Raw genomic sequence first — 12,393 nt, 5'->3', positions numbered from 1 at the left:
AGATCTAAAAAAAGCATGTGAGGATATGACTCGCAGCCAGTACTTGCTGAGAAAGCTGGTCTGAACCAGCAGGGGGCTGGGCAGGAGGGCATGAATGAACAGATAAGAGCCCTTGGAACCAGCCACATTCATTTCTATGTAATCACTGCACAGAATTCTTAAACCACTCCTTTCTCTTACATACATCAAATAGCTCCCTCCACACCCTCAATGCTGTATATACCACGAATCCATTTGGGAAACAATTTTTATATTCAGGGTTAGATTGGAGGTAAATATTGGCTGTAGCCAAATTCTCATAAAATACAATTTAGTGAAATCTGATGAAGTTTTTAAAGCCATAGTTCTCATAAGATGTTTCATTATCTTATGAGACCCCAAAACAAATCCTTATACAGACCCCCTATCTAAATCAGCACCTACTCACACCTCATCTTCCTGTCTTCTCTCTTTTACCCTGCTTTATTTTTCTTCATAGCAGTTATCACCATCTGATATGCCACATGTGTATTTGTTCCCTCCACTTAGATGTTAGCTCCACAAAACGCATGAGGTACCCCCAGTGCCTAGAGCCATGGCTGACACCTCGTAGGCATTAGTCACTATTCATGGCATGAATAAATTAATTGATACATCATTGAAGATAGACCAGTAATCTTTCTTACAAATTATTTACAAGTTATAAAACTTCCATTTCTTAGGAGATTGTCCTCCAAAGAACAATTGGAAATAATTACAGCTCTTGCCATGACAAAATGCCTTTCTCTTTCAGCCTCTGTGGATATCTTTCCACAGGGGTGTGGCCCACCCTCACTTAATCACAAGATCTTAGCCATGCCAGAGACTGCGGGAGTGACTTAACTGGCCTTCCCAAAAAGTGCAGTTCAGCCTCTCCAGACTCCAGAGACAGCCAGCCCAAACCAGCTCTGGTATTTTCATGGTTTTGCTGCTTTACTGAAAATATGGAAGTAAAAGAAATCAGAACTGAGAATTCTCCTCCATAGTAACAACTGCTTCTGGTTTAGATTTTCTCACAGCCTGAGAAGCTACTCCAGTTAGAAGAACCTGCCTCCAGCCATGGCCCATCCAGCCCTCCTCTCCTACCAACCCTGGGAGAAGGGACCACCTAAACAAACCCCACTGCATTTACACGTGGTGACGTCAGAAATGAGTCTCCTCAGAAATGAGTCTCGTAACTAGAAGGGGAAAAAGTGTTAAAAGTTAAAAGACAAAGGTCTTTCGTATACCAGGAAATGAAAACTTCTGCTAAGCAATACCCTACTTTGCTCCACCAAACTAATTTCATTCCAAACCACAGTCTTTCTGTTTTCTTTAATTTAAAAATCCTTTGCCCGGAGAGTTAGTATATTTCACAACTTAAGCTAGTCCTTTTTCTTCTTCTAATTCTGTAGCTCCCAAGAGTACCACATATGTTCGTGTGTGTGTGTGTGTGTGTGTGTGTGTGTGTATTATGTTGTTCTCTCACTTTCACATTCTGATACGTTGGCCCTCAACCTTAACACATGCACACACACACACACACACGCACACACACACACACCCCTTGGAAGGTCTGGGCTCTGTGTAAGAGGATTTCCACATGTCTAGGTTAAATCCATGTGCTTCCACTTAAAGAGCTGGGTGACCTTACTCAATTTGGTGAACCTCTCTGAGCTACATTTTTCTTGTCTGTAAATCAAGGATAAGACTGTCTAACTCAGAGTTGTCATAAAGATTAAATATATGCAGAATAATTTTAGCACAATCCCTGACACATTGTACAGCCACAAAAAAATTAAGTTATTCTGTTGTTCATCAAAAAATGAAGCAATCTTCTCTTAATTACATCAAATTTGCCCTTATGTCTACTATTTATTGAGGAAGTATTACAGTCCCCATTATAAAGATAGGAAACTTGCCAAGAGTCACCCAAGCAGCAAAACCAAAATCTCAACTAATCTCATGATCATACAGCTAGCCACTGGCCCACACCTCTTATGCAAGAACTTGAATAAATTGCCTTATGGGTTTTTGTTATCTCCTTCATATTCACAACACAGCAAAATAGATGTCTTGCACAGTGATTTATATTCAGATACAGTTTCTAACTCTGCTCTGCATTTGTGTGGGGGTATATGTAATGGCAGTTCTGCATGCACAGCACACACATGGAGGGGGGAAGAATACTAGAAATGAAAACTCTTAGAGAGATAATTATGGTCATTTTATCTCAGGCAATTTTCATCTTTACCAGTTCAATTGGATATTTTTATATGTTCCATGTCTCTACTTAACATGCTCAAGTAATCCTCTACCTTCTTGATCCTATGGAATATAATTATAATACTTACCTTAATGTCCATGTCTATTAAATCGATCATGTGTGCATTTCTGGGTCAGTGTCTATTGATTGTTCTTTCTCCATGTTACTGAACTATATCCTTCTTCATGAATTGCAACGTTTTTCCACACTGGTTGGTGGGAACATAAACTATTCCCAGCCCTGTGTGAGTCCCCAAGACTGTACTGTTGGCCCCTTTGAGGTAGTTATTTTCCCTGCCCAAGCAGTTTCCTCACTTGGTACTCAGCTGAAGATTCAAGGAGAACTCTGCAAATCTCTGGAGTAGTCTGTCTCTGTGTGTGGGGGTATGGGGGTGGATATATGTCTATGTGCACATGTGTGGTTCTCTCCTCTTGGTCATCAAGGCACCATGCTCTAGGCTCCCACCTGTGTCTCTCCAGCTCTGGGAGACAGCCAGGATCTGCCTGGGTTCCCTCTCCCTGCACTGCAGCTGCAGACGAATCTCTCTGGGCATTAATGTGGGCACTCATAGCGAAACGATTTCTATTTTCAGGGTTAGACCAGAGGTAAATGTTAGCTGTAGCCAAATTCTCATAAAACCCAATTTAGTGAAATCTGATGAAGTTTTTAAAGCCATGTCTCATAAGATGTTTCATTATAAAAGAGACCCCAAAACAAATCCTTGTACAAACCCCCTATCTAAATCAGTACCCATTCACACCTCATCTTGCCATCTTGCCATCTTCTCTCCTTTACCCTGCTTTATTCCCCTCTCTCAAGGATTGCTGTTCTGTGCTGCTACATGGACTTTGCTTTAATCGTGCCATCGGGTCCCCGTGACATCATTTCAGCATAAGCAGAACTTCCAAACTTCAGTCACTGTAAGACTTAGAATTCAGAGGGCTGGAGAGGTTAAGTGACTTGCCCTAGTCACCCACTAGTATTCAGTAGATTAGATAATCAGCCTCTGCCTGGTCCAGAGTCTCAGCTTTCAGCCACCATGCTCTGTTGCCTTCCTGTGAGCTCAGTCTCAAGTTCCACATCCACTCTACAAAAGGGCATGAGCTTTGGGAGAAGCATTTATGTCCTTTATGTTCTGACCCCTTTGCAGTTTAAATCCAAGTTGGAACCAGAGAGCTGTGGACAGATTCCACTGAAATGGCCCATTACTGGTGGGCTGACATGACAGCCACATGGTGCTTTGTAAATGTTAAATGCCACTCATAAAGTACTATCATAAACTCACTTGTGCTCTCATTCAACAAACATTTATCGAGTGCCTACTCTATGCCAGCACTGTGCTGATTGCTGGTGTCCTGGCCTTGAATAAGATAGACATGGAGCCTGCTGTCTAGCAGAGGGAGAATAAATGAATGAATAAATAGATAGGAAAATTTCAGATGGTGGTGAATGCTGAGCTTGATATAGCAGATGTACGGACCAACACACACCCTGAGCACTTGTATAAAGAAAGCCCAACCCTAGCATCTACATGTCCACAAGAGACTCCCCCCACCATTCCTACACTCTTCAGAGCTCCCTAAGGAGAAGGGCTCGGAGGACATGAAACAGGGCACTAGGATGGAGAATGGCCAGGAGGGACTGCTGTAGGTTGGGTGATCAGAGATGCTGAGGCCCAGTGACAAGGACAAGATTTTACATCTATTGCAGTTTGAAGGAAAGAGCATTCCAGGCAGAGGGAATAGCAAATGCAAAAAGAGATGTATGGCATCTCTTTTTCCTCCAGGGCATGTTCACACGTGCACACACAAATCTGAAAACTTGCAAATATCTTTTGTTCCTACATGTCCAGGCTCCTGAAGACGCTTCTTCTTTAGGATAGGAGCTCACGAGGAGTGACAGCAGGGCCCGGATGCCAAGGGATCAGGGCCCAGCCTCATCCCCTCTGATGCTCAAGTCCCTCTCCACTTCCCAAGGTCATTGCAGAGATCAAATGAGATGAGATATAATCTCTGGACAAACCTTGTCCATTGTAGAATATGAACATAAATGACTTAGTATTCAACAGGACACAAATGTCTTCTTAAAATTTTTAGCTAAGGAGGAGCTTATAAAAAGTACCAATACTCTGATTTGAGAATTTTTAATTGTTTTTCAAAAGTAGGAAGAAAAATCACTTCCATTTTAGCAATGAGATGATAGATCATTCTACCTACATTTTGGTTCCTACAGGTGGTCAGAGGTTTTATAACACATAAGTCAAGAGTATGGGCCTGGATATAAATTAGCTGACTCTGACACATATCTGCTGTGTGACCTTGAGCAAGTTACTAAACCTCTCTGAGGAAAAACAAGACCTGTCTTATAGGGTGTCTAGGAGAATCAAGTAGGAGGATGAATGCAAAGGGCTGGGTATAGCCCTTGGCACCACGCTAAGTCCTCATTAAGCGACAGCCAGTAGTCTGCAAAGGGAGCTTTCATTCTTTAGTCTCTGGGAAAATTCTTCCACTCTGACATTTCTGCTAAAAATATATTTCATGCTCATCACGTAGCCAAGACGCTCCTCTGGCTCTTCTCTCGCCCTCATTCAGTCTGGATGGCTGGTTAGATGATTGCACAGTGAGGAAGAACAGAGTCTACACCGAACAAGCCGACCTGTTCCCACTGTCTGAACCGTGCGCACTGGGCCTGCCCGGTCTGGTCCCGGGGGTGTGGGCACGGCCCACGGGCAAACCCGGGCGGCCTGGCACTGTTTGCTGACAGGCCCGGGGGCAGCAGATGAGGAGTGAGAGCTCCTATTTGCACAGGCCGTCTCCATGGCAACAGGAAAGTCAACAGGCACGACATTCCTTAAGCTGGTGGAAAAGCCTCTGCCTCCGCCCTGCGCTTCCAGGTAAGGGACGCCTTCCCACACAGCGTAAGCCGATCCTCAAAGGCCAAACCTCTAGTAGAAAAGCCAAAAAGAAAACCTGGGGCCAAAATACACAAATATTTTGGACAGGCATGCAGCTTATTCCCCAGATAGTTTTAATTTTTTTTTTTTTTTCTGAAAAGCATAGGTAATTTGACCAAGGTCTGTGTGTTTTTTACTGGTGGAAACTAAGCCAAAGGTCACCATTCCCAGCTGGCGATGGGGACATGAGCTGCTTGGCGACAGAGGGCCGTTATTGTCATGCCCTGTTCATCACAGAGCAGACTCAGGGGCGGCCTTCCACTGCAAGACAGTAAACAACTATGCGGTGAAATCTGCAGGAGGGAGAACTAAGCTCCCAATTAAAAGCACCCGCCCCAGTGACACTGACATGGGCCTAAAGTTCCCATTTTGTTCTCTCCTTCATGTAAATCACTGGTGGCCTCCATCCAAAGAGTCAGTGTTTTGGGGAAGCTAATGCAGTGCACTGTTAGGGGCGGTTACACCTTCCCTTGAATTAGTTTCTCAGAAAGTGCCTTGAAGCAGGACCTGGAAGGACTGAGCCACAGGACAGAGAAGTTTGTTGGGGAAAAGAATGGGCAGAGGGTGCCGGGTGTGGCTCAGAGGGCAGGCCTGAGCAGGCACCCTGGCGGGAGCCAGAGAACATAAAGATGCCAGGTGCCTGGGAAAAGTCAGAGGGAGGAAGCTGGAAAGGGGAGGGGAAGAGTGAAAAAGTAACAAAGACCAGCTTCACATTCGGCCCAGAATTTACCTTTTTCTGTTATGCCTAAAATTTCCCCTGTCATCGTTAACACCACAGTAGCCACCTGCTCGCTTGTTTTTTCCACTCAGCAGACATCGGAGCACCACGTGCAGCGTGTCGCAGCGAGATGCATGAAGCCCAGCCTCTAGAATGAGCCTCTCAGAACGGGACTCATTGCATTTTCTTTGTTCAGAATTATGAATAATGTCATAGATTCAGAAAAATATGAAATATCCAGGTTTAGATAGACTGCATGTCAGCTCTATCTCTAGAAATGGACATAGGCCGGGCACGGTGGCTCACGCCTGTAATCCTAGCACTCTGGGAGGCCGAGGCGGGCGGATCGTCTGAGCTAAGGAGTTCGAGACCAGCCTGAGCAAGAGTGAGACCCCGTCTCTACTAAAAATAGAAAGAAGTTAATTGGACAACTAAAAATACAGAAAAAAAATTAAGAATATAGAAAATATAGAATAAAAATATATATTTGTATATCTAATATTTCTATATCTAAAAATATAGAAAAAAAAATGAGCCAGGCATGGTGGCGCATGCCTATAGTCCCAGCTACTCAGGAGGCTGAGGCAGGAGGATCGCTTGAGCCCAGGAGTTTGAGGTTGCTGTGAGCTAGCACTCTAGCCCGGGTAACAGAGTCTCAACTCTGTCTCAAAAAAAAAAAAAAAAAAAAAGCAAAGAAATACACACAGACACCTAAATGAGTGCCAGGGTGAGCCTTAGGGTGGGGGTTTGTTCCCTCCCTGTCATTGCTGTCATCCGAGGGTCCTACTGTGTTTTCAATAGGTGTAAAATAAATATATAAGGGTCTCACATATTGTTTTTCCTGCTTCACAACTGGTTCCTACCTCTAGTCCACACAGAAAGTCTGAGTGATCCTTTTTAAATATGTCAGATCATACTCAAAACTTTAATGGGTTTCCATTCCACTGGGAAGGAAACCGAAAGCCCCTGCCATGGCCCACGCACCCATGTGTGTTGTAGTTTCACTGACCTCAATTCCTTCCCCCACCACTCCCCTCATTTTGTCCAATCTGGTTGGCCTCCTCACATTTCTCCAATACCCCAAGTGCACTCCTGCCTCAGGGCCTTTGCACTTGCTATTCGCTCTGCTTGGGATATTCTTGTCTCCCCCTAAGAGCTGCATGATTCATTCCTTTACTTGTTTTAGGTCTCTGTTCAATGGTGGCCATATCACAACCTCATATAAAACTGTATCTCCCCTACCCCCACCCTTGACCTCTCTTTACTCGTTCACTCCACTTTATTTTTCTTCATAGATATATCAGAGTTTCCTCCTTAGCTCATAGCATTTCATAGTACCTGGCTCAATATATATATATATATATATATATATATATATATATATATATATTTCTTCATGCATTTGTTTATTTTCTGACTTTCCCTAAGTATGCAACCTTCAGGAAAGCAAGGACTTTGAAACCCTGATGACGGCACTGTGGCCAGCCCACCAGGCTCTATCACCATGCTAAGAGAGATGAGGCACAAAGTGACAAAGGCCTGAACCAGGCTGGTGGCTGTGGGCATGGGGAAGAAACACATGGCACAGACTGTGGACAGGAAGAAAACCTAAGATTTGGGGACAGATTGTGTGAGATGCAAAAGGGAGAGGATGCAGAGAGGTCTGAGCTTTTCAGCCCAGTGATCTGGAACTGTCCTGTCCAATATGGTGGACACCAGCCACATGAGGCTACAGAGCACTTGAAATGTGGTGAGTCTGAATTGAGATGTGCTGTAAGTGTGAAATACACGCCAGATTCCAAAGACTCAGTAAGAAAAAGAAGACATGTTCAGTATCTCAATGGTTTTTAAAATACCAATTGCATGTTAAAATGATAACATTTTGGATATACTGAATTAAATATATTATTAAAATTGATTTCTCCTGTTTCTTTTTATTTTGTTAATGTGGCTATTAGAAAATTTTAAATTTCATGTGAACCCTGCACTACATTTCTATTGGAAAGAGCTAGCCTAGAATATAAATAGCAGCAGCATTTGCAGAAAGAGGAAAGAAAAGAAGAGGAGGGACTATTATTAGTAACACACAGAGGCCAGCATGAGGCTCTGCCCTCCACTTCCCCAGAGCTTTGAAATATGGGAAATAAAACTGGCTTCTGGGATTTGGTGTTTGTGGATGAATAATCATAATGGTTTGAAGCAGAACCTTAAAAAGCTAGAATAATGTTTGGTCCAAGAGAGTAGGACCAGAACCTGCCAGAATGTATTTAGATAGTTGAAGAAAAAAAATGCATCAGTCACAAGGGGCATTGGTCAGCCATGGAGCATGGACAAGGGACCCCATCACAGGCGAGCATGGCAGTGCCCATCCAAGCACCTTCTGTCCAGGCTCTCAGTCTGACACCATTAAGCAAAGACTCCAATGAGTGGAGTGACCATCTAATTTACTGTCCAAACCAAGCCACTGGTGACAACAAAGAGGCACAATATGAATCACTGTGCTGGGACAATAAACCAGGACTGTCCCAAGAAATCAGGGCATGTGGTCACCCGACCTCAACTAATTCATCCCAATTTATTGCTCTGATTGAGGCATTCTGATCAGGCCAAATGTGTCTGAGCAAAGACATACATTTTCCAATGTACTAACATTACTAAAAACTGAGATGCTGCTTATAATTGATGTGGGCAGTAAATATCAGGCTTCTTTTTTTGCCCCAAACCTGTTATTAATTTAATAGTACATGTTATGAACAATGACATCTTACAATCAAGGATACAGAGTATTTGGCTTTCCATGTGGTAGAAGGAAAATTCATGGATGAGAGGGTAGGAATGCCCTCCCACCAGGCAATTGATTTGCATTGGAAAATAACAAGTAGGTATTCTGGTTTTAAGCATTAGTCTCTTGTGAACTTGGTTAGTTTGAATAGGTAACCTAAGACTGGGGCTGAGTCTACAAGGCCAAAGTCCAATTCCAAGACTGGGGTGAATTTAGTTAGGTCATTCTGTCCCATGAGGACCTGTTTGGGAAGCCTCCCAACCTTACCCAGAGGACAACCCTCAGTGTCACTATGGGCACCACCATGACCCTTACCCATTGAAACTGAAAGAGGCAGTAAGACAGGGAGTCTGTTGTTGGTGTGTTAGGATTAAAAGGTGAATGAGACATTAAAATAGAAGTGGGGCTAGAAGTAGAACTTGAATGAGATGTGTATAGGCCACAAATAAATAGGAAGAAGAAATGATTTTGGTTGTGTCCATTGTAGCTACAGTTCAGATAAACAACCAGAAGTAGCAACAAAGAAGTCATAGGAGCATAAAAGGTTTCACCATAAGTGCCAGACTTGATGGACTAGTGGTGGCTCAGTGTGTGCAGCCTCTTTGGATGAGTTGGGAAAGTTTGGAAGAGAATCCTTGGGAAAAAAGCATGTGACTGATGAACCACATCTGACGTTGGCTCAGAAGGGGGCAGAGGCATGCAATTAAAGCACGATCATATTGGAAGTATTATAATATTATTAAAGATGTGTTTCTTCAACAAAATAAACAATGGTGATATGTATAAGGAGAAAAACAGTTGAAAGCAACTTACTTATTTTGCCCAATTGTCTCAAAATCTTTCACAACAATCCCAAGGGAAGATGAAAAGTCCAGTGGTATACCCCTCAAGTCAAACTCCAGTATCTGTTCACATAAACATTACATAAACAAAAAGGTTGTTAAAAGGAACAGAGAATATAATAAGATGCACCAATACTGAATGTTGGGTCGTTATGTTTACCAGTGACAATCTTTTGAAGTTTATAGTTAAACACAAATGATTAAATTCTAAACCTGGAGGCAGGTTGGGCGTGATGGCTCATGTCTGTAATCCTAACACTCTGGAAGGCTGAGGCAGGAGGATCGCCTGAGGTCACTCTTGCTCAAGACTAGCCTGAGCAAGAGTGAGACCCTGTCTCTACCAAAAAAAGAAAAATTATCCAGGTGTGGTGGTGTGCACCTGTAGTCCCAGCTACTTGGGAGGCTGAGGCAGGAGGATTGCTTGAGCCCAGGAGTTTAAGGTTGCCGTGAGCTAGGCTGATGCCATGGCACTCTAGCCCAGGGAACAGAGTGAGATTCTGTCTCAAAAATAAATAAATAAACAAACAAACCTGGAGGCAGCAGAGTGTGTGAGAGGAACAAAGCAGACTTAGACGCAGAGGACCTGTAAGCAACTCCAGGTTTCCTGTTTCCTAGGTTCTGTGGCTTTAGCCAGGTCCCCAAACCCTTGCCCTATAACCAGAGAATTGGACTTAATGCCAATCACAATTGCTGCAAGAATGAAATGAAATGCATATGTGAAAATGCTTTCTTCAATGGTTTTAAGTTATTTGCTCTTCTTAGTCATATTACCATCAAACAAGAGGAATAATCTAAGAAAACATTTTCTAAAATGCCTCAGTTCCATCATGGTCAGTCAGTGCTGCCATCTACTTTCTGAGTTCCTCATTTTAATGCAACTAATTGCTTTATTATGACAAATAGATATTAAAAAAAATCAACATAGCACCACTAATGCGTTTGATTGATTAGGTAATAAGTGAATTAAATAAATTAAATGACGATTTGATCCTCCTTGTAGTGGGCTTGGAATGGAAGGAAAACTTGTCCTAGAGCTCATACAACACACCCACCAAACCCAGTGGGTTTGGGGTTGACATTTTATTTGGGGTTGGTTTTAGTTATAAAACTGCAATTGGGAAGTTGATAAATATATTTGCAATATGAAAAAAAACAACACCATATTGAAAACAATTAAATAGGATGGATGCTTCCCTGTGGAGAACATGCCAACTCACATGACTGTCATCAGTCACATGGCTTGAGCTCAAATATAAAGAGAGATGTTAGGATGATTCAAAATCTGAAGCAGTAAACACATACACATAAATGTTTTTGTTTTTTGGTTTTCAGTTTTTGGGGTTTGTTTGTTTGTTTGAGACATGGTCTTGCTCTGTCACCTGGGCTCGAGTGCAGTGGCCTCATCATAGCCCACTGCAACCTCAAACTCCTAGGCTCAAATGATCCTCCTGCCTCAACCTCCTGAGTAGCTGGGACTACAGGCACACACCACCATGCCTGGCTAATTGTTCTGTTTTTTGTAGAGAAAGGGTCTTGCTCTTGCTCAAGGTGGTCTCAAACTCCTAGGCTCAGTTGATCCTCCCACCTTGGCCTCCCAAAGTGCTGGGATTACAGGCGTGAGCCACCATGCTTGACCAAATGTATTTTTTACTTGCTTTATACTCGAAGCTCTGTGCCAGGTGCTAGGAATCCACAGTGACAGGGTATGACTCTTGCTATCATGGAGCTTGTAGTGTAGCTGGCTGTCTTCTGGGTTCTAGGGAAACTACAGAGAAGCAGAATTCTCTCTCAGCCTGCCTGAGACCAGTGAGGCTTTTAGAAAGGCATTAAGAACCTTTTTGTCTTCACCTCATTCAAAGATAAGGTCTAGTCTCTACTATCTACAGATAAATATTTTATCTTCGTAGAAATAAATCCCAACTAGATTCCTCTCTCTTTAGGAGAGGAAGGGATTTGCACTGGGAGGAGGAGGAGCCTTCATGGCCTAGTGACTTGGTGAAAATAACAAAGACATTTATTACTGCTCTTGGCCAGGGAGGTTTAACCTGGCTTTTGAAAAACATAATGGGGCTGACCAGCAACTTTTAAAAAATGGTCAGGGTTCCATGCAAGATTGAGTAGTTATTAAAAAAAAAAAATTAGAGTAGGAAAACCCTACTCAGTGGGAAGAATTAAAATTTTCACATATCTATGAAAATATTAAATACCAAAACACTTATAAAACAGATATAAAATCAAGAGTGAGGGGAGGTGAAAAAGCTATATTATATCCCTTCAATAGGATATTATAGTCATTGAAACTACTTTTTTTTTTTTTTTTTTGAGACAGAGTCTCGCTTTGTTGCCCAGGCTAGAGTGAGTGCCGTGGCGTCAGCCTAGTTCACAGCAACCTCAAACTCCTGGGCTCAAGGGATCCTCCTGCCTCAGCCTCCCGAGTAGCTGGGACTACAGGCATGCGCCACCATGCCCGGCTAGTTTTTTCTATATATATTAGTTGGCCAATTAATTTCTTTCTATTTATAGTAGAGACAGGGTCTTTCTCTTGCTCAGGCTGGTCTCGAACTCCTGACCTCGAGCAATCCGCCCGCCTCGGCCTCCCAGAGTGCTAGGATTACAGGCGTGAGCCACCGCACCCGGCCATGAAACTACTTTTGGATTGAATGATATGGGCATATGCTCTGGATATAATAGTAACAAAAAGTAGGAGAGGAAAGTGTATTTGCTATATGATGCTAGTTTGTATTTCAGATTCATATTTTATTAAAATATTCATTTAATAATATTTATTGATACATTACAGATGTTAATAGTAGTTGCTTCTAGAGCATGGGACCA

General features: G+C 42.8%; 1 protein-coding gene across 2 annotated transcripts in view; it reads right to left on the bottom strand.

Moving 5' to 3' along the window:
- MYOF (myoferlin) overlaps positions 1 to 12,393 on the bottom strand; it is a 154,578-nt gene that overhangs the window by 122,441 nt on the left and 19,744 nt on the right. For both annotated transcript variants that reach the window (XM_076009968.1, XM_076009969.1), the window contains exon 3: positions 9,530 to 9,621. In XM_076009968.1, the coding sequence (XP_075866083.1) occupies positions 9,530 to 9,621 (92 nt within the window). The remainder of the gene's footprint in view (positions 1 to 9,529; positions 9,622 to 12,393) is intronic.

The sequence above is a fragment of the Microcebus murinus genome, chromosome 14 (assembly GCF_040939455.1).
Source record: "Microcebus murinus isolate Inina chromosome 14, M.murinus_Inina_mat1.0, whole genome shotgun sequence".
Lineage (NCBI taxonomy): Eukaryota > Metazoa > Chordata > Mammalia > Primates > Cheirogaleidae > Microcebus > Microcebus murinus.
This window is presented reverse-complemented; position numbering and strand designations above follow the sequence as displayed.